Source organism: Pan troglodytes, chromosome 21, assembly GCF_028858775.2.
Source record: "Pan troglodytes isolate AG18354 chromosome 21, NHGRI_mPanTro3-v2.0_pri, whole genome shotgun sequence".
Lineage (NCBI taxonomy): Eukaryota > Metazoa > Chordata > Mammalia > Primates > Hominidae > Pan > Pan troglodytes.
Window position 1 is genome coordinate 48,322,174 of NC_072419.2, and position 22,598 is coordinate 48,344,771.

General features: G+C 45.8%; 1 protein-coding gene across 13 annotated transcripts in view; it reads right to left on the minus strand.

Annotated features, from left to right (window-relative positions):
• Positions 1–3,604: 3,604 nt before the first annotated feature.
• Positions 3,605–22,598, minus strand: part of PTPRT (protein tyrosine phosphatase receptor type T) — a 1,128,501-nt gene continuing 1,109,507 nt past the window's right edge. For 9 of the 13 annotated variants that reach the window (XM_009437258.5, XM_009437253.5, XM_016937933.4 and 6 more), the window contains 4 exons: positions 16,552–16,677; positions 15,506–15,669; positions 12,709–12,844; positions 9,582–11,757 (listed from right to left, as the gene is read on the minus strand). In XM_009437258.5, the coding sequence (XP_009435533.2) occupies positions 11,704–11,757; positions 12,709–12,844; positions 15,506–15,669; positions 16,552–16,677 (480 nt within the window). In that variant the 3' untranslated portion in view covers positions 9,582–11,703. Of the gene's footprint in view, positions 11,758–12,708; positions 12,845–15,505; positions 15,670–16,551; positions 16,678–22,598 lie in introns of all 13 variants that reach the window. The other 4 variants (XM_054674440.1, XM_003316939.5, XM_054674441.1 and 1 more) reach the window with 1 other exon arrangement.

Genomic DNA, 22,598 nt, shown 5'->3' on the forward strand with positions numbered 1-22,598 from the left:
GCTGGGCCCCTTCATTTTGGTCCTTCAGTGAAGAGCTTTCACTGAATTGTTCTATGGCATGAGGCCATGAGTCTTCAGGGAGGGGAATCCATTGTGTCAGCGAAGGATGTTGTTGAAGCCATTATTTATTAAGGGGACTCATGAAAAAAATTTCTTCTAGGCTCTATAGCAGGAATGTTTTTTAGTTATTCTGAGAAAGAGATTTTTTTTTCCCTTTTGGACATTGACTAACTGACTGTGTTCCCCTTTTGTGGGAGATGCGCAGTGCCACATTTTCAAACCTCTTGATCCAGGTATATGGCAGGTCTTGGGGTATGACCCTGTTCCTGGCATCATCTTATCTGTTCTGCCTGGATTTTCCTATGTTCTTCTCACCTCTTCTTTTTATATAATTGGCCTTTCCGGGTATTAAAGTAATATAACATTTATAAAATGTAGAAAATTATAAAGAACAAAAATTACTTGTGTTCCCTATGATGAAAGATAACCACTGTTAATATACTGATGTTGTTTTTCATACATTTATATATTCAATTTATATTCTCTATGCATATGTAATTCTCTGTATATGTCTCTATCTATTCATGTATTCCAAATATCCTTGAATAACTAGTTAAATTTTGTTCCAATGCCTATTCAGTAGACTGGGAGAACTGATGACCTCCTCAGTTTATGTTAATTTCCAGGGGGTTATAATCCCATGCTTTTCTCTGTCTCCAGTTGTTCAGTTTGTGAGTATCATCTCCCTGTGGGTGCCATGTCCCTACTGCATGTCAATGATGAGTTCAGGCTCAGTCCTGTCATTAAATTTCAAGAGAAAGCCACTCAGGCCAAGCCTTTGTTGAGTCTCGTTGCATATCCTAAAGATTAAGTGGTCAACAATTTTCTGAAATTAACTAGAGTGGTTTCTTTCTCCTATCTCACCAGCTGCTTCTGCTTCTATTCCTGTTCTTTTCTCCTTGCCACCCCCAAACCCTGTCAGAGGGAATCAAATCCCTCTTCTTGCCTTCTGCATGGTATGTTGTTGACCTCGTCCCTTGTCTCCAGGAATCTGAGGGCTTCTAGGTTCCCTGGAGTTCTGATGGAAGGCTTGAGCCTTTGGAATTAAAGAAAGATCTTAAGTCAAACCAGAGCTACCAATCAAGGTGCTCCTAGGTCTGACATGCGCTCACACTCCAGGTCTAGCCACACAGGAAGGCCAGGCTAGGATCCACCTGGACAGCCAACAGACACATAAAGAGAGCTGTGCCAGTATCATCAGTCTCTCTCCAGGACGGCAGCACATAGGGTGGGATGTCCCTCTCTGCTAACGTTGATCCTTAGCATCACTGTGAGAACCCAAGACTTGAAGCACCCAAAATACCTTAGCTTCAAGTTCAGGGGTACTATGGAGGTGTCAAGGAAGATAAGAGATATTTATTTAAGCATATTTCCATGGAAATACGACAACTGTATGCTGTTAAGTGAGAAGAAGCAGGTCTCAGAGTACATACTGGTTGATGCCACTTACGTAGAATACGTTTATGCATAGAAAGGTCTGGAATGGCATAAAAATGTTAACAGGTACCTTTGAGAAGTGGGAACTTTCACCTTTTGCCTTAAATAATTTTATATTGAGTCCTTTCAAGTGAGTATGTGCTACTTTTATCATAACACTTTAAAAGCAATTTCCATTTTGGGGAAAGATGATATGCCCCAAAATATTTTTTTTTAAAGTGGGAGTTATGTAAGATTTTTTTCCTTCTTTCTAGTTTTCTTTCTCCAGTGTCGTATTACATTTGTGGCCAAAGAATAAATGTAGCAGGCAGACTACGTGAGATTAACATGACCAAGGACAAAGTGACAAGATAACTAGCCGGCTGGACACCAGGTTCCCCTTGTCATACCCAAGCTGGGAATCACATGTTCTCTAGACTCTGTGGCCTGGGAGGCCTAGTGAGCCATGTATCTAGGTTCCTCAGGCAGAAGAACCCTGCCAGGGTTCCCAAGACTGCAAGAGAACAAGGTGAACCCTGCGCTCCACCCCTGCGGCTTGTGTTTCCAGCTCAGGCTTATATCTGGACACATACAAAGAACTTGGGAACCAGTAAACTCCAAGGAGTCAGGTTCTAGTTATTTCTTCTGCTCATCCAGAAGAAAATAGAGGACATATGCATCCAACTGAGAGGTTGGCAGCCTCATGTCCCAGTTTGAGCACTGGTTTGTCCCAGTTCCTTTTGGGCTCATATCTGTTCCCCTCTAATAACAACAGCATTAAAAACAGTGCTTGCCTAACTTTAGCATGTATTATAATCACCTGGGTCACTTGCTGAACATATAGAATCCTAGCTCCTATCCTGGACCTATTGAATCAGACTCTACACGTTGAGAAGTTTCCCTCGTGTAATGGTGTAGGTGACCCATGGATTGCACTCTGAGATTAGAGAGTTAACGGGTGCATCAGGAACCACTGGTTTCATACCTAAGCTCAGCAGTGTTTTATTTTATTTTATTTTATTTTATTTTTGAGACAGGATATCACTCTGTTGCCCAGGGTGGACTGCAGTGGCGCAATCTCAGCTTGCTGCAGCCTCAACTTCCTAGGCTCAGGCAATCCACTCACCTCAGCCTCCTGAGTAACTGGGACTACAGGTGTGTGCCACCATGCCTGGCTAATTTGTTTGAACTTTTTGTGGAGATAAGGTCTCACTATGTTGCCCAGGCTGGTCTTGAACTCCTGGGCCTAAGTGATCTCCCACTTTGGTCTTCCAAAGTGCTGAGATAACAGGTGTAAGCCACCATGCCTGGCCAACTTCAGCATTTACTGGAAAATTGAGAAGAGGGGTCTATGTCAAGAAGTAGAATCCCTGCCCCTTGATTCTGAGTATTCCATGTAACTAGCTCTGTCCAAGGGGATGTTGCAGATATGATTCAAGCAAAGGCCTAGCAAAATATATATGTGATTGGACTTTCTCTCTCTCATGCTCCTGCTATTATCATGAGGAGCATATGCACAGGCTACCTTGTTGGTCCCAGGAGGAGGATAAAAAATTAAGGCGCAAGGCTGTAACAGCTCATGTGCCCCAGCCAAGCCTTGCCTAGAATAGAGCCCTTAGCCAACACATGAATGAGCCTAGCTGAGATTAGCTGAGCTCAGCTTAGATCAGAGAGTCTTAGCTGGCTGCTATCAAATATTTTTCTTTCAAGTTACTGAGTTTTGGGTTGTTTATTATGCAGCCATAGCTAGCTGATACATTTAGGCAGCTCGTTAGCAAGGCAGACTCTGAAATTGTGATTCTCTGGGCTTAGGAATCTGTATGTTTAACAAAGTTCCCAGTGATTCTCATGCCACTGCTCTATGAACCACACTTGAGAAACACCACTTTACACTCAACCCTTTTACTAGCTCAATGTGCAGTCATGGAAAATCCCTTGATGTTTCTGAGCCTCAACTTTTTCATCTGCAAAGAGGGAATAATATGTATTTCCTGTGATGTAAGGATTAACTTAAATATAAAGAAACCTAGCTGATAATTTTTTCTCCTCCTCCTTCAACTTGTCCCCACCTCATCCCTACCCAACCTCAGGAAGACACCAGTACGAATATCTTAGGAAAACATGAATCTCAGGGTCACAGCTTTATTGTATAGATTTTTTAACACAGCCATATTACAAACATTGTCAGGGAACATTTACAAGAATAAATAAGATGGACTTGCAGGTGTAAAAAGATTACACTTCACTGTAATGTACAGTCAAAAAATATATCTGATATTCATTGACCTGACATTATTTACCTTCTGCTTTTTTGAGCTAGAATTGAAAAAAAAAAACATTGACAGCACAGTGCTGGCTTTTTTAAAAAGTTGATTTATTTTGTTTTCTCTTCTCATACGTGCTTTATCTATGAAACACCCAAACTGTACAAGTGCAGGCCATTGGGATTCATGGAGGAGGCTGCAAAGAGTGTGGAGACTTTGGTCTCATGCAATATTATATGCCCAGTGGATGTGAAGATGTCAGCCTCCCTGGAGTTGAGCGGGAACCTTGGGATAGCTTGTGAGGGTGTCCAGAAGCCAAGGCAATGGTAGAGGCCACAACTCTTTGTCTTTGATTGGCTGGTAGAATGTAGGGTGAAAAGTGCTTTTGAGTATGATTACCAATATGGGTTAACCCGGATTTACATGGGCTAGCTCAGGATCCACCTGGTGATGAAATGTGTGCATTGGAAATGATTATAATCATGTGTAAATTGAGTTACTGTGCTTTTGCTTTTGCAATGTGCTCCAACAGGCCTTGAATAGGGAGTGGGGTAGAAATAACCTCTGGAGATAATGTGTATGGTAAGAAAAGCCCTGCTCTGTGTCCTACTTGGACCTTCACTGGTTCTGGCTGTCACTCATGGCCCTGTTGGTCAGTGGGTCTGAGTTATGGCTGCTCTCATGAGAGATCTACATGGGTATTGGGTCTATGGCAAAGCAGCTGTTCCCTATGGTTTGCTGTTTGGTGATAACCAGCCTGGATCAGCCCAGTGTATGTGGCCACAACAGCATGTTGGCCTGCTCAGTGGGGGCACTTGGGTGGGAGAGCAGGGGGCTTCAGCCTGTACAGACCAAACACAATCTACTTGGATTCGTGCTCTACAGGTATGAATGAGTTCAAACATGATCCCAGCTCCACAAGATCTCACCCATCTGGAATGGAAGTGACCTGAAATCCATTTCACCAATGCTTCTCTTCCCTTTAAAGAGACACCTGCCTTCTTTTAGACAGCTGCTGAGATGGGCAGCTTATCCTCTCTGGCAGACAGCAGGTTCTTCCTTACAGCTATTAAGTTTCACTCATGGGTCCTAATTATACTCAGAGGAGTGACCTGGGTCTAGCAAACTGTGCTTGACTTCATCCAAGAATCTGCAGAGCTATGGAAGATATGGACACCATATTCTGCCTGACCCCTCAGAAGCCTAACTTTACATGGAATGACACCACTCTGCCCTCTAAGCCTCCAGACTGCCCTGGGGCCTTTGACCCAAAGAACACCTGACATTATTCATCTTCCATGGGAGATACAGGGACAGGGTGGACACTGAGAGTTTGTTGGACCATCATAGAGAAGGCCCACTGATTTGTATTCATAAGCCCAAAGGCACTGAAGTAATTGTACAGAGACTCAATTTTGTAATTTTGGTGGTTTACTTCCTATGACCCTTTCTCCTCCACATCCAAGAGTCCTGCTCACTAAGGAACCATGAAATACATTAATTACCCTGAGCTCCAGGCTTTTATACTGATACTTTTCTGTCCAACACTTCAAGGCCACCAGACACTCATTCTCTGAATATTCCGATTAAGGATCAGAGTCCACATCTCACCACCCAGAGCAGTTCTCAGATATAGAAGGAAGCCCCATAATGATCAAGCCCCTAAAACTCCTCCCAATAGATTTTCTTTCATCCTGAGCCCTTGCACTTCCCTTGTATCTGCCCCAGTGGACCACCCCTGAGCTCTTAGATAGGTGGGATGCTAGGTTTGGAGGCTACCATTGTGAGTGTTGATGCCTCCTTTTAGAGACCTAACATTCATGAGTGGATTTCAGTTGGTGAATGCCCTTTGATGACCTTTTCCCATCTCTTCTGGAGGTGGGCAGGTGGGATGCAAAAGACTGGCTTGATCTCTACAAGACATCTCTATAGTCAGTGCCATGCAAAAGCCCATCCCTGGTTACTAAAAAACTAGAAGAGTCTGCTCATGTGCACAAATATGGCTTAGATATCTCTGCTGTGCTTTGGAGGATCAGATCCATGATCCTGAAAAATGTGTCAGAAGAAACTGGAGCTAGAACAGCTCCCCCCACGCTCCACCACTAACCTCTCTCCCTGCTGTTCAGTCTATGACCTCAAAGGCAGATCCCTGCAAGACGAAGCCAAGGCCTTGCATTCTATCACTTCTAGACATGTATACATGGAAAACCTCCAACAGGGAACCTTTGCATGGGAGGAGTAAACAAATCTGAATCTCAGCTTGTCTCTTCTAGTTGGATTTACTTTTCCTATTTCCTTGTTTTACTTGGCTGTGATTTGAAGCTGGTCATAGGCTGAGAAGGAACTCAGACTGTTAAGTAATGGGGAAGGCAAGTCGGGGATTTGAGATGACATGACTATCCACGTTTATGTTTCTTTTCTTCTAACCTACCCTCCAGTTGGGTTGACCATTTTTTTCCCTGGGGATCCTGGCCCAGCACAACCTGTTGACATGACTTAGGAACAGCATCCTGTTCATGCTTCCTCTTGGGCTCACCCATGTCTTCCAGAGTGTTACTCCTGGTTGAGCTTGGTGCTGATGACCTGTTTACCCAGCCCAGGAGTAGCAAGCTGCAGCCTAAGGAAGGGTGGCTTTCTTCATTTTGTCCCAAGGCAGTGAGGTACCAAGGAATTATCATTTCCTTCAATGTCTCTGGATCTGGGTTGGGCAGTCACTCCTGCAGAGGTAACAGGATAAGGGCCTGGCTGCTACTCCCTGGGCCTCACTTCTGTTGTGTAGAGCAGTCTTACTGGACTGATACCTCTGTGTACTCTAAGGGGTTCCCACCAGCGACGAGGAAATGTAGATCCTGGTGAGGACTTACAGCAAGAGCTAGTGTGGCAATGGGGAGTGGAGGATGAATAAACATGATGGGTCAGAGGGAAATGCATCATCTTTTGCCCCAGACACTGAGATTTGCCCTTGTTCCAAGTGGCTCTGGCAAGCTGTTACCCATCCTTTGTCCAGCTATGTCACAGAAGTGACCATTTTGCTAAATAAGTCATCTGCATCCTTGGTTCTGAGTATTCACTGGGTTCCAGTTTCCTGGCCTTGCATTCCTGTTTTCCTGCCTAAAGTGCTCCAAATCTACCCCTTCTAATGTTGATGAGGGTCCTCTTTTCATGCATGTTTTTCATGTATGTATGTTTTTGTTCAAACTAAAGACTGAGCTCTGTCCACCACAACCCCATGCCTTACCCAGGAATTAATTGTGCCATAGTAATCTTGATTTCCTAATAGTGTCCCCTCCAAGGTGCTAGGTGCTGTAGGCACCCAGTAATTATGTGTGGCTAGGGTAAAGTGAGGAGCCTTCCAGACCCCAGCTGCTCATGAAGTGTGTCCTCAGACTTGCCCACATTAGCAACCATGTGACTCCACTTGGACAACAGGCACCACTTTCCAGCCTAGCATTCAGGAATCTGCTGAGTACAGCTGTGTCCAGCTTCTCCTTTCCCTTTAGGGTTTTGTGGGCTCATCCTTCTCCACGCCAGATGAGCAAATCCTCATCATTCTAGTGTGAGTTAATGGGTTCCTTCCAGCACCCAACTGGAAGATGCCTTAGTTGAGGTCCCCTCATGAACAGTGAGGTCAGAGCACCCACACACCAAAGGAGCTGCCTAGGAGAAGGTCAGTTGGTCTTGATCTTGAGCCTATAACTGGCTCTGGGAGGCAGCAGGGTCACTGCTCCTAGAGTCAATTCTAGGGTCAAGCTCAAGACCAGCTGACCTAGGGTCCGTCATAGCGGGGTGAACAGAACAGAACAACATGAGGAACAGAGCACATTTTTTTTTGAAATATTCATAGAGTCATATTAAAACCAACCAGGCTAAATCAGAAAGTGGAATGCAAATTTTGCAAGAATTGTGAAAGTAAAACATGAGACTATGAAGGAATTTTAAGCTTACTGTTGTTTGCTTTGAGCTTTATCCACTGACGTATCTGTTCCACTCTAGTCTCTTCTGTTATGGGTAACCTCCTGGGAAAAATGTGAGATACAATGGTGGAAAAATATTGTCTCTGTAGTGAGAAAAAACCAGTTTAAATCCTGGTTCATTCACTCACTAGCTGTGGAACTGTGGGCAAGTGATTTCTCCCCTAGGAGCCTTAGTTTCCTCATCAGTAAATGGTGACAATCACAAAGCCTCCTTTAGAATGCTGGAAGAATTTAATGAGCTCACATGTTAGAGTCCCCAGCATAGGGTCTGTTGGTTCCTTTGCAGGCCACACCCACAGAGAGGGCCAGCACTAAAAGCAAACTGTCCCCTTCCATTCCCACAAAGAGAGGCCTACTAGAGGCCCAAGGACCCCTGGTTGGCCCAGATTCTTCACCGCAGAAAGGATGCAATGTTGGAGTGCAGCTAAGATACATCCTGAAGCTATTTAGGCCATAAACACAGGTGGAGAAAGTTCCTGGGCTTCTCATTACTTCCTTGCATCTTCCCCAAACAGAGTCCACATCTATGAGGTAAGAGCTCCTGTTGTAAAGACTCAGCATTAATAATATTTTCCTCTGCTCATGACAGGCTGAGCTCACCCCGTAAATGGGGTGGGGTGGGGAGACCCCCTGGGCGTGGTGGTGTTGGCTCCGGAGATTTCCTGGGTAAAGGGAAATGTTCAAATTCCTGGGCACCGGTGCCCCATCTCATCCAAGCCTTGCCACATCCTTGTCCCATAGGATCTTAGGGAAGTCATCCCCATCCATAAGCCTCAATTTCTTCCTGTGTGCACTGGCCTAAGACCTAGTCACTGCCCTGCTTTCTTTGGAGAATGGTTGGGTTGTGGGAAAACAAGGTGATGAGCTGGGGGAAATCATCACTGGCCCTTGCTGGGTTACCCCAACATGGCCTGAGATTTTTGTTGTTGTTGTTGTTGCAAGTTTTTTTCTCCCTGAAGTCACACTTTAAATTTCTACCATTTAAAATGATAAAAGCCACTTTCTTTTGTATCTGCCAGCTATTTCACCCCTTCCTGAGCAGAAAAAAATCTTAGGATTTGTGTTAAATAGCTCTCCCTCCACCCTCATCCTGTCTGGATGTACCAAGATCTAAGAAAATAGCATACAGCAGGCGGATTTGCCATGCTACAGGCTTCTTGCAGGCTGGGGAAGGCCAGCTGGGGCATTGGGCTGGAGCCGAGGGAGGCCAGCAGGCCCAGTGGGGGTGGGTCCCCGGGGTCTGCTGAAATACACCTGGGGAGAGGCTCATGAAAGGAAAAGAGCAAGTTCATCGTGGGGTTCCTTTGCTTGCCTTTTCTTTGAGGCACTTCCTTTTGAACCTCTAAAGTGACAGCCCTTCCTTGATCAAGTCTGGTGTCCCTGGACTTCTGGACAGCTCCAGAGCCCATGCCAATGGAAGCAACTTTTGTGGGCTCCTTTCATGTTCCATCCTCATGAGCCTGGAGATCTGGGTTGGTGACCCTCCTCCGTGGTAAATCAGAGACCCTGGGTTTCTCATAGAATCTGAGTCTCATGATCCACTGCATATTTAGTTCCAGCAACAAAACAATGAGCAGACAGACAAATAGATGTGATATTAAAAAGTGCACGCTTAAGGGAATGTTTTCACAGTGTCTGATGAAAGGAAAAGAGGCAGCCCCATTGGCCCAGAGGGAGTCTTGGCCAACACGAAGCTGAGTGCATCTCTCTAAAGCTCCGTGGACTCCTTGTTGCCAATAGGACAAAGTCTGCACTCGCGATGGGCATCTGTCTCCTGGACCCTGGCTCATCTCTGCTGCTCCCCGTGTTGTGCTGTGCCCGCACTGGGCTGGCCTCCCCCAGACTGCTTCTCCCAATGCCTTTTCACATTTCTTTGCCATTGCACATATGGATCCCTTTGCCTGAGTTTCCTTTTTTTTCCTTTTTCTGCTTATTAAGACCCAGCAGGAATGGACGTCCCCTTCTCCAGGAAGCCCAAGGCCGAAGAGACTTTCTTGCTCCTAGGCTCATGGAACACTCATCCACTCCACACTACTGCACCATGGTTCCATTTCCCAAGCATACAGTGGGCTCTTGAGGGCCAAAGCTGTACCTTCTTGAATTCTCTGCCCCTCATGCCCTGTCTGGGGCTAGACCAGCCTTCAAGATGGAGCTTCCTAGGTCCCAGCCCACCTGAGGCTGTCAGATATTGGGCCTAAGCACTGGCTAGAGATCAAGGTCAAGAGTGTCCCTGGCTGGTCCCTTCATAGCCTGAAGGAACAGGGAATTGTTTTTACTGACTAAGAAATTAGATGAGACTGGCTTTCCTGGGGAGCTGGGAATGTGTTACTAAAATATATCTGAAATTCTGCGCTTCCCAGAAGAACTGGCGTCAGGAAGAAAGTACTAAATTTCCATTTGTGGAGTTATCTGCTCAGAAGTTTCTGGCCTTATTTTCCCTCCATAAAATAATTGCTTGGCTTACAGAAGATGAAGAAAACAGCACGGAGAAGTCTCATTGCCATTACCTGCCCCTTTGGAACCCAGGATTTCATTACTGAGGAAGGTGCCTGGGTTTCCTCATTGGAGGAGATGATCAAATGGAGATGATAACAAGTCAGTAGCTCTCTCCTGGGGGTTCTAAGGACTGTGTGAAATGTCCTATGGAAAGTGCCAAGCATGATCCCTGGCATACAGTAGAGACTTAGCAAATGTTGGTTCCCTCTCACTGACTCACTCACACTTTGGACAAGACCCTAGATCTCCAGGCCTGATTCTCTTGGCCTATTTTAAATCAAAGTATAATGGGCTCCACAATGGCCTTTTTCAAGGTGGCTGCTGGGTTTCTTTAGGAAGGAGTTCAAATTTGGAGATCCAAATTATGCACAAAGCTGGTGCTCTATTTGCCCCAGAAACCAAAGGGACCATCTTCAGGCTCGCCCATCTCTCCTTGCTCAGTGGCATGCTGTCCCAGGGTGGGAGCTTTTAAGGACATTGCCAGGAAAAAATAAAAGGCCCGAGAGATTTGTTTTAGAGGTACACACTCAAACTGCCCCACCCCCTTCTTTTTGACAAAAGAGACTAAGATTTTACACCCTCCAACAGAAAGTTTCTTTTCACGTACACTTTGGAAAATAATCAAATCTTATCTTGTTTGTCTCTTCCAAAGAAAGCTACCACCAAAGAAACACAGGGGTTACATCCTACAGGTCAGCCCAAGCCCTGCCCCAGGGAGGTGGTCCCTTTTTACAAAGACAAGGAGGAGCAGAGAAGTTCCCTGCAGTTCCACCCCCTCCCACTGACCACACAAAAAAGCAAAGAACACCTTTATCAAAAACTGCTGTGGACACAGCTGGCCGGCCAGTGAATGCTGGACGGTCAAGGCCCAGGCTGGGGAAGGGGTACAGAATGGTTGTGGGCCAAGCCCCATGCAGGTTAGGTGTGAGGATGGGGGGCCTCTCTTGTGGCCTAGGGAACATCGTAAGGTCACACTGGTCCAGACTGCAAATGTCTGGTGCCAGAGGCCCCTGAAGGAGGTTGCAGGGGGCAGCAGAGCAGTGACCCCCAAGAGCCTCAATCTTTTCCATGACGTAGAGGAGCAGAACACACATCTCCTCCACTCCTAAGGAGAAGGAGGGCAGGGGAGCCTCCCACTCCCCAGCACCTGCACAGTTGGCTTGCCAAGAGATCCACAAACTCTGAACAAAAGCAGGTGGTCTGGGAGCCAGAAATCCAAGGCCTTGCTTGTGGGTGTACTTCTGCTTGGGCCCTTGGCTGTGGCTGGTTAGGTTAAAAGGAAGCCTGGGCCTTTTGGAGCAGCATCTCCCACAGCAACAGGAGACCCCTCAGAAGGTGCAGAGCCCCCCGTGGAACACAGGGCCACCAGTCTTCTCCTTGGAGTCAGGCAGGGTGCCGCCTCGGAGCTCCTGAGCCCAGTTACTGCCATTCACACAAAAGGGGGTTTGGTCACAGCAGCCTCTGGACTCCGGCAGGTTCCCCATCCCATTGAGCTAAAAGGAGCTTAAATATTCCAGTGCCACCTCGTATACAAATTTATACTGTTCCTGAGAGGCGGAGAGGAGCAGAGGCAGAGAGGGAGAAGAGGAGACAAGAGAGAGATGAAAAAGGAAAGGGAAAATGCATTTAGTTTAGAGATACAGATTTTGGAGAAAACTTTTTCTATATCCATATTATGTCAACTCAAAATTACCCATATCTGGACATCCTTCAAAATTCTGCTTGATGCCTGCTTCTACCCAAGCTTCCTCGAATGCCCAGCTGGCATCATTCCCTTTCTTTTTTACTGTTTTGTACAACAGGGCTTCTCAAACTGTAACGTGCATACAAGGCAGCCAGAAATCTTTTTAAAATGTACATTCTGATTCAGTAAATCTGGAGTGGGGCTCAAGATTCTGCATTTCTAACAAGCTCCCAGATAATGATGCTGCTGCTGGTCTGTGACCCACACGTTAATAGGGCCTCACTTTGACTAAGACCACTATTCGAGTAGGTTTAAAGACTTATATTAAAGCTCCTCGTGCATGGTGCAGTGGTCCACCATGGTACCAGGTCTTATCACCCGGGGCTCTGCCCGCACACTCTCTTTATCACACTTTCCTCCATAGTGCTCTCTACTATAAATGCTCTCTATTGTAAAAATTACCATAAATTAATTGGAATATAATTGGACTGAATTGAAAACATACTTCACATTCTACTAATCCAGCATCCTTTCCTTTAAGCCTGAATTAATGACACTGTCTTAAGGAATGGGCAGAAAGTGAAGCAAAGTAGGTGTACCAGGATTAGTAATTGGATTTTCCTGCAAGAAAGAAAAGTTGGGGAGGTTGGAAGGGGAAGACACAGGGCAGACAACAGTGCATACCAAGGGCACAGAATGCAGGTATACAATTAGCAGCCAGGTGTTGAGTGATGTTACTATTTGATGTCATTTTCTCCAGGCCAAGGGAACTAGTCAGCCCTGGCTGTTGGAGAACAGTCCTTGGGATACTCACCAGGGTCTCCACCATGTTGGATTTGTTGTTACGCAGTGTTTTCACGATGTGGAACACGTCAATGATGTTTTGCTGCTGGATCATCTCACACACACTGCAGATGGCACAGAAGGTTCCACTACGGCCTCCCCCATTTCTAAACACAGAGCAAAGAGGTGAGCCATGTTCCTAGGTCCCTTCCAGGCACCTGATGATTCTAAAGCTACATCAGTAGGAGTAGGGATCAGCTGTCTGGGCAGATGCAAGGCAAGGCAATGGTGAAGGCTTTAGCCTGAGCCATGAGTTATGGTTTGAGTCCCATCTGTGCCATTAACTTGCTTTGACCTTGGGCAAGTCACTTCCTCTGTCTGGGCCCCAAGTTCCCCACTTGTATAATGAAGGGGTTGGACTAGATGACCTTTGAGAGTTCAATTAGCTTGATGTTTTCTTGGTTCTATGAGCATGTTACAGTCACTCAGGGCACACTCACCCAAACCCCAAGGGCAGGATGGTACTGTCTTTGTACATGTGACACCTGCATCCTTGCTGATGCTTGCATCCATGTCCAAAAGAATGCTCTGGGTCCACTTAAACATCCAATAAAGACAATGAAAATTTCCAAGTGATTTTCCTACTAGTTCTTCCCATCCTCCACGAAGGACAGCAATGCCCTGTTAGCCTAGGGTCAGCCAGCCCAAGCTTGGAGGTAGGAACTTGGAGGGAGGAACTGGGCCTGATAGGCTTTATCTTAAAATGACAGGTCTCTACTATACACTTTGGTTTAAGCAAGATGCTACTGATCTTGAGTCTAGGGATACAGGGTTGGTGGCAGAACTGTGTCTCTGTTACTCCTTTCCGAAACTCCATAAATCATCTTCATGGAAACACCCTTCAAACTCTTTACAGACAGTCCCTGTAGGAATATGCCTGATTCAGAACTCCTGGGCGTGTTGCCAAGAGCAACTAATGATTTCATGTAATGGTCTGTGTCTAAAGAACATCTGGACAGAAACTAAGGCACTCAGTCAATCTCCCAGATGTTTTATCTACAGGACATGCAGTGACCAGATGTTTCAAGTACAGAGAGTTGCTTTCCATTCACTGACTGGTGCCTGCATTTCAAGGTCTGTTATGGTATCTGTGGCCCTCAAGGAAACCAAGGTCCCTGTTGGTAAAAGAATGCCCCTGTACCTTCCTTTGGCTCAAACTACTGGCCACCTTGGCTGGAAAGGACATAGATAAAAAGACACTAGTGAAAAAAAAAAAAAAAAAAGCAGGCTAAAAAACAAACATGAGAGAGAGAGAGAGAGAGGAGAGAAAGGTCTCCTATGAAAGAAGGTTCTATCATTTCTGAAGCAAGAATAACAGCGTCCAAAAGGAAGAGGTGAGTAGACACAGGGTCTCAGGGCCTGGTGGTGTGAGAACCTGAAAGATGGGTGCTAAGGTAAGGTCACCTGAATGTGTGGGAGGCATCTGGGCATCTGGAGGCAGCAGGTATTAGCTGGCAGGAAACCAGCTGCTAGTTTCTGGGATGTGGGCAGAGCCAGCTGGGCTTGGCTGATGTCACCCATCAGCCTGACTTGGGACACCACGCAGCATCTTCCTGAACTCTAGCCTGAGGTTTGCTTCCTCTGGAAAAGAATTTTTGCTGCAGGTGGTGGCCCTGAAGCTCTGTGTGTGCATCTCTATGTGTCTGTGTGTTTAACCTCCTTTAAGCTCTTTGACTTGCCTAACATGTGCATGCACCACCTGTTTGAGAGGGAGAGTAATTAGCTGGTTTTGAAAAGACTGACCTCAATTCTGAGGTCAGTCAGGTGTTATCAGTGCCTCCACTAGCTCCAGAAATATTTGTTGTAAGAAAAGACCTTCGTTCAAATTTCCTTTAACATAACATTTTAAAAGAGAGAGGCCTTCTCAGTGACTTTTCCTCAAATCGTTGAAGTTCTAAGAAGCAAAGTGAGTGTGAATCAAATATTTCACACATAGCTGTTATGGCTGCAGATTTGTTTTGGGTGTGAGACTTTGTAGAATCCTCTGTGGTCACTCTATACTCCCAGGATAGATTCTGTGACACTTGCTCTTTTAAGTAATTGCATTTACATTTGCATATTTGCTACCATGACATTCTTGGTCTCTATGTTGGCAGATAAAGTGTGTTTACTTTCTATTTCATGCCAAAGCACTACAGGGTCTGAAGATTGTCTAATTCCACATACCCATTGAACAGACGAGGAAACTGAGGCTTATAAAATTCAGTGATTTTCTTGATGTTGCACAGCTTGTCAGCCACTGTCCTCTCGAGGTCCTGACCTCCACCCAGTGTAATGACACCAGAATTCATTAGACTGGACAATGTCCATTCGAAGACAGGAGGTGAAGTCTCCAGTTCACCCCAGCAATGGGGGTATAAACACAGCTGGTCTGGAGCTCACTGTGCCCCTGCACAATAGCGTTCCCAGAGTCCTTCACATCCATCTATCAGCCCCTGAGGGCAGTGCCTTTCCCTCATGCTCTTTTTGTCCTATGATCCCTTTAAGCCCATTGTAGAGAAGCAGGCAACCTCCTCTCATGTTTGTGGAAAGACCACTAGGTTTTGCATCAATAATATGTCATATATTAGTTCAGGACAACAAACTGGCAGCCCCGTTCCATTAAAGGATCATAATTCCTTTGAATGTACTGCCACTAGCCTTTGAGGGATGTTGAGTTGTGGTATAGCCAGGCCTGCCTAGGACTGGGGTATGTGGCCAGCAGCATCTGCAAGGATGCTCTATCACCCACCACCCTATTGCCCTGGTGACACCTCCCTAGTACTCACAGGCAGTGGACCACAGTACGTCCCTCCCTCCCGTCATACTGCTCCTGCCACTTCTCCAGTCGTCGGACCACTTTGAGCAGAGAGCGCTTGGAGGGGGGCGTGTCCCGGTAGGCAGGCCAGCCAATGTACTGGAGGTGCTGGACTATACGATAACCATCCTGTGGCTGAGAACAGAGAGGCTGTTAGGGCTGTTCTGCTGGGGATGCTTGCATCCATGCACCTTGCAGATACCCTGGGGACTGCAGCATCATGGTGGAAGACAGACCAAATGGGATCTAAGCCATATCCTCACGGGAAGAGTCCCTATGACTACTTCTATTCCTTCGTGTACACAGATTCTCTTGCCGTGACTGCCCTGAACCCCCTTTTGTACCTGAAAAACTCCTGCTCAGCCTTCAAAACCCAATTTAAATGTCCCTTTCTTTAGGAAAGCCGTCCCTGACTCTGTTGGGCAGAGTTTTTTCTCCCTGAGGCTCATGTGCCAGAACATGTCTCACTGTCTCAGTGGACAGTAAACTCTGACCTGGGGGGTAGGGGAGGTGCTGAGCTCCTTTCATCCTGGGCCCCAAGTAGTGACCAAAGCTGCATTAGTTAGCAACCATTTCATAGATTGCTAATCTGCCCCTCCCACCCACTACTCTGCTCAGCCAGTGAACATCCTCATGGAAGTAAGTAATCACTTTTCATCTAGGTGTTGGCAGTGCCTGGCCCAAAGCTTATGGGATCCAATCAAAGGCTGCATCAACTCATGCCAGTACAGAGACACAGTGGGGAAGAGCTAATGTCTAAGAAGTTTTGTCTACACGGCAGCAAGTGTGTCAGGAAACAGGCAGATGGCAGGTTGGATGTCGCTCGTTGCATCTCTATGTGTTGGAGTCATTGCTGAGTCTGGAGCCGGAATCAGCACAGGCATCACTTCCTCAAGGAAGAAATTATCAGGAGAGCACAACACAGACTCTTGGCTGGCTCAGCGGGATCCTCTCTCGGCAGCCTCCATCTGTCTTGGGGAGGAGGGGCTCAGCAAGCAATGGCGGCCGTGTACTTACCCGGGCCATGTTACAGATGCGGAATATTCTGTGGATGATGTCCTCGTCGATGTCTGCGGAGACGAACTCCACCTGGATGGGCCCATAGCACCCGGAGGTCTTCTCAGGCCAGTACTGCATACAGAACTGAGATAAGGAAAGAGGTCACAGAAGGAGGTCAAAGGCAGGGGGCGGGTATCAAAGTCTCATTTATCAACAAGCTTTGCTTTTCTTTCTTTCTTTTTTTTTTTATTTTGAGATGGAGCATCACTCTTGTTGCCCAGCCTGGAGTGCAGTGGCACAATTTTGGCTCACTGCAACCTCTGCCTCCCAGGTTCAAGTGATTCTCCTGCCTCAGCCTCCCAAGTAGCTGGGATTATAGGCACCTGCCACCATGCCTGGCTATTTTTAGTAAAGATGGGGTTTCACCGTGTTGGCCAGGCTAGTCTTGAACTCCTGACCTCGGGTGATCCACCCGTCCCAGCCTCCCAGAGTGCTAGGATTATAGGTGTGAGCCACTGTGCCCAGCCATCACCAAGCTTTTTTTATGGCTGGAAGGACATATTGGCCAGAAAGGTAGAGTATTATGTAGGAAATTAGACTCAGTTTCCCCTTTAGGGAGCAGCCATCCACTTTTTCTGGTGTTGAAATATCAAGGCTTTGAGCACAGAAACACTGGGCTTGCAAATCTTTGCTATGTTGATTTCAAACCATTTGTTAGGTTTGCTTAACCTGAGTTTCCTCATCTGGAAAATGGGGAGAATAATATCTACCTCTAAGCCCCGCTGTCAGGATTAGATAGAACATGCTAAAGAAAGGGCAAGTACCATCTAGTTTTCTTTTCACCACGCAAATCATCGCAAGCTCTTCCTCATTCCAGGAAAACCTTCATAGTGTTCATTCATGATCAGATCAGAAGTAGTGTAAAAAATACAGGGGTTTCGGGAGGCGGAGCTTGCAGTGAGCTGAGATCGCGCCACTGCACTCCAGCCTGGGCGACACAGCGAGACTCCATCTCAAAAAAAAAATTATATATATATATATGTATATATATATGTGTGTGTGTATATATATATGTGTATATATATGTGTGTGTGTGTGTATATATATATGTGTGTGTGTGTGTGTATATATATATATATATATGGGTTTGACCTCAGGCGGCCTTGAGTCCAAATCTGGGCTCAGGTGCTCACTAGCTGTGCAGCCCAGGCCTCAGTTTTCTCATAGGTAAAGTGGGGATAATTATGCTTACTTTGCACCAAAAGTTAATGTCACATGGTGCTGACAGATCTTGCCTATGATTCTTTCTATTTATCTGGAATTGGAAATTAGGACCTACAGCTGAGAGCAAAAGGCAGTGATTGACCTTCTGTTTAAGACAGTGGTTCTCAGTCTGAGACTGTTTTGTTTCCCAGAGGGCATCTGGGCAATGTCTGAAGACATTTTGATTGTCACACCTGGGGGTTGTTGCTATGGGCATTTAGTGAGTAGAGGAGAGGATGCTACTCAACATCCTGCAGTGCACAGATTAGCTCCCCCCGAGAGTTATGTGGCCCCAAATATCCATAGTGCAGAGACTGAGAAAACCTAGTATAAAATCATTATAATAATAATTATTATTATTATTTTTGAGACAGAGTCTCACTCTGTTACCTAGGCGGGAGTGCAGTGGTGCGATCCTGGCTTGCTGCAACCTCTGCCTCCCGGGTTCAAGTGGTTCTCCTGCCTCAGCCTCCCAAGTAGTTGTGACTACAGGCATGTGCCATCACACCCAGCTATTTTATTTTTTTATTTTTATTTTTATTTTGTATTTTTAGTAGAGACAGAGCCTCACCGTGTTAGCCAGGATGGTCTTGATCTCCTGACCTCGTGATCCACCCACCTTGGCCTCCCAAAGTGCCGGGATTACAGGTGTGAGCCACTGCACCTGGCCATAAATTATTCTTTAAGCTTCAGGGGTCATTGAGAAGAAGAGATGGAGGCTGGGTGCGGTGGCTTACGCCTGTAATCCCAGCACTTCGGGAGGCCAAGGTGGGTGGATCATGAGGTCAGGAGTTCGAGACCAGCTTGGCCAAGATGGTGAAACCCGTCTCCACTAAAAATACAAAAATTAGCCGGGCATGGTGGTGGGCACCTGTAATCCCAGCTACTCAGGAGGCTGAGGCAGGAGAATCACTTGAACCCAGGGGACAGAGGTTGCAGTGGGTGGAGATCACGCCACTGTACTCCAACCTGGGAAACAGAGCAAGACTCCATCTCAAAAAAAAAAAAAAAATAGAAGAAGAAGAAGAGATGGATATCTTGTTTCTTGTATCTTTGTCTCTGTTAAGCCACTAGATAACTTTAGCTGAGGAGAGAATGTTGAGGTGGGGGGTGGGGTGTGTGGCTGCAGAGAGGAGCAAGGCATGCTCCCTCCAGTTCCTGGTTCCCAAGGGGCACAAGATGGATCCTGCCTAGGCTACAGGTCCCATTGCTGGGGTACAGAGGGGAGACAAGATTGCGGCTGCAGGCTCGCTGGGGACCACCCCAACATGAACGAAGAAGTCATGTGTTAGACCCTTCATCTGGGGATTACCCTGAAGATATAGCCAAGATTCACAAAGAAAGACCCACCGAGACTTCTGAGAGCAGTTTGGGATTGAGTCTCTCCTCAGCGGGGGTCTGGTTCAGGCTACCCCAGGCTTGCAAATAGGGGGCTAGATGGACAGAAGTGACCCACCCCCTACAGATGCAGGGTTTTCATCGAAGGGGGTGCTTGCTCTCCATTTCGTGGCCGAAGAACAGCCATCTCACCCTGAGAAGTCACATGTGAAAATGTCTTCATTGTCTCCTTCCTCCAGAACTAGAATTAGAAGGGAAGAGCAGCGAGCAGGAAGGATGTAGGAGATGGAAACTCATGTCTCCCACCTTCTTAGCTGTGGAAACCCCAAGTTCTAGCTTAGGAATATTCACCTTATAGCAGCAGTTGGCATACTATTGCCCACAAGCCAACCCAGCCAGCTGCCTATTTTTGCATATAAAGCTTTGCTGAAACACAGCTACACTTATTCATTTATGTATTGTCCACAGTTGCTTTCATGCATCACCCACAGAGTTGGGTAGTTGTAACAAAGACCATATAGCCTGCAAAACCTGAAATATTTCCTATCTGGCTCTTTACAGAAAAAGTTTGGCAACCCCTACTTTATAGGGTTGTTCTGAGGATAAAGGACATAATTCATGTAAATAAAGCCCTTACCACAGTGCCAGGCATGGAATAAGCATTTACTAAATTCCAGTGATTCATACCATTATTGAATCCATCAGTGGTGCTCAACAAAAATAATAATAGTAATAGCTATGATATATAAATTTGAAGGATTCTTCTTATCACCCCTCATAAATAGCATAAGTATGCAAGGTTAAGCTTCAGAACGCAATGATGCCTTGCTTTCCTGGCGTCTCCACTGGGGGTTAACCAAGCATAGTGAGAAAGGAGCTCTGAGTGTGTGTGTGTGTGTGTGTGTGTGTGTGTGTGTGTGTGTGTGGTCGGGCGCTGGTCACGGGCCTCCATGGCTGGACAACCATCTGCTGAGCTGTGCAATAATGACAAATCCACAATTTGAACTTCATTTCTCTTTGCCATTGGCTCTTCCGCCTTGCAACCTTCACAGTAATGAGAGATTGGTACAACTAAGTCTATGGTTGGTCAGAGAAACCAGAGTTAATCAGAACTGCCCATTAAAAAAAATAATTGCCTTTATCACCTGCACTGAATTTAGGGTTCCTAGAGTTTGGCTGTGATCCTGACACAAGGTGCATGGATCCAAGGTATCAGGGAAGGCCTATTATCCCCAATATCTTCAGTCTGGAGAGAATGTGGAATGATTTGTCTCTTTTAATAAGATTTCCAGACCAATTTCTCAAGCTAATAGATTCTACTACGCCTCAAACAAGACTCCTATATTTCGGGACACTTCTCTGCATTCGATTTTCTGGGTCACTCTCTCATAATGCCCAGAGGGCTGGGGAAGGTTGCAGGCTTTTCTAATCCTAAATCAGAGTCATCCTTTCACTTGGGTGCCCTAATTTGTGAGACTACAGCAGCAGCAGAATGGGTGAATTCAGCAGGGTGATGTGCTGGCAAATGTGGTGTTTGAGCTGCCAGGGATCATCAGGGTCTCTCTGCAGCCCAGGACACTGCATATATTCTAGCCATGGGAAATAAAGAAAGCAGGGGGGCCATGTTTTCTCTTCCCACTGACCCTTTGGGGCTCAGAAATGACTCTCATCAATAAGAAACATCCTCTGTGGTTTAGCTCAAGACTGTCCTGGTGTTCAAGTGCTGTAGCTGCACCTGAATGGATGCTACCATTTTGGTTTGCTTATGTTGTGTAGCAAAAGGTGCGAAAATGCATTGGGGTTTCTTCTTGAAGCTCCCTGGATTCAAATCGTGGCTCTATCGCTTTCTAGTTTGAATGGCTTGGCTACATCTCTTAGCTTCTCCAGTTTGTTATGAGTGGCTGTGAATTTTAATGTCTACTTAGCATAGGGATCTGTATCTAGCAAGTACTCAATTAATGTAAGCTGTGATTATTAGGCAGCATGGGGGAGGGTTCCTCAAACCAAGATGGATAAATAGATGATTTTTTTCCCTCCACTTAGTAGCTTTTATGAAAATTTCTCTTTAGGATAATACTCAAAGGACTGCCCGTGTGAAAATTCTGGATCAGCCAGCTTGGGGTAGCTGTGAAGATGAGTAGCATCCTAGATATGGGATACTGCATGTCAAAAAACAGAGATCTGTGGGTTGCTCTGATGAGCTGAATGACCCAGAAGATAAAAGAGGAAGGTTGAGATCATTGTAGAACCAGTGAGGTATAAAAGGCAACTCAGTGTGTCACATAACCCTGCTCCTAACCTCTGAAATATGCCATAAACTCATAATAGCATGTAAAATGCATACTGTGCATGTATTTCTTGCAGAAACCAGCAAGAAACTGAGCTCGGCTCCCTGGCTCACATAGACATGGAACAGAGATCACATCTGTGAGTGGAGGAGCCAGACTTTTCATATAAGCACGTAAGCATCTGCGATTTATACAGCTCCTGGGGAGGGAAAGCTTATGGTTTCTTAAGGCTCAGGAAATGGGAATTCTAGGAAGCCTACTTGCCTCTTTAAGATCACGAGGATGTAGCTGACCTAAAGGCCACACTTACCCTGAATGCAACCTTGACATTTTCTTCCTTAGATGTAAAACTTTTGAAGTTGGCTGATCCAAGAATAGATTCAAATTCTTCAGCCAAGAGTCTAGACCAACTGACTTTTTCCGCTTCATCGCCTAGTAAGTACTCTCTCCTACCCTTTCTTTTCCAGTGGTCTGAGGGTGAAAGGTGATACTGCCTGAAGGGAGGGCTTTGCCACTGCAGATACATACAGGCAGTGGCAATGAACACACTGGGGAGAGGAAGTCAGTCCAGTTGTTGTTAATGATTTAGAAATAATCATGCTTCTTCCAAAAAAACAGAGGGGACTTTTGTTGTCTTTTGTCAGAACAAGTTAAACCAAGCAAAAGTTGTGAAGCCTGTGTGGATAGCCCTGGAACAGCTGCCATACATTATTCCACCTAGTGCTCTCCATAGCTGTTTGGGCCATGAAAAGATGTCCTTGCGGGGTGCAAGTTCACGTGTGATATATAACAAATGCAGAGGTAGCCTCACGCATTAAACATCTTTTTTCTTGCTGATGGAATCAGAAAGCTTGTTAGTCACTGGAATAAACATGCTCTGATGAGTTGAATGAAAACTAGCATATGGGTCTATTTTTGGAATAAACATTTTTAGAGCATATTTCAGTGCACCTTAGTTATGCCTTTCTTTTATTAAAAATACTTTGATAAAATGGAAAGGCCAAGTAATATCATAGCGTTAGAAATGAAGGACTCTATTTATTAAGGCCCCTGTGACCCAGAGTGAAGAAATCAATCCCAGGCCACCTAAAGGTGAAGTGAATTGGTATTTTAAAGAGAGAAATGTAAGTTTCCTGAATTGTTTTTAAAATTCAGCATCAGTGATTATAAAATTCC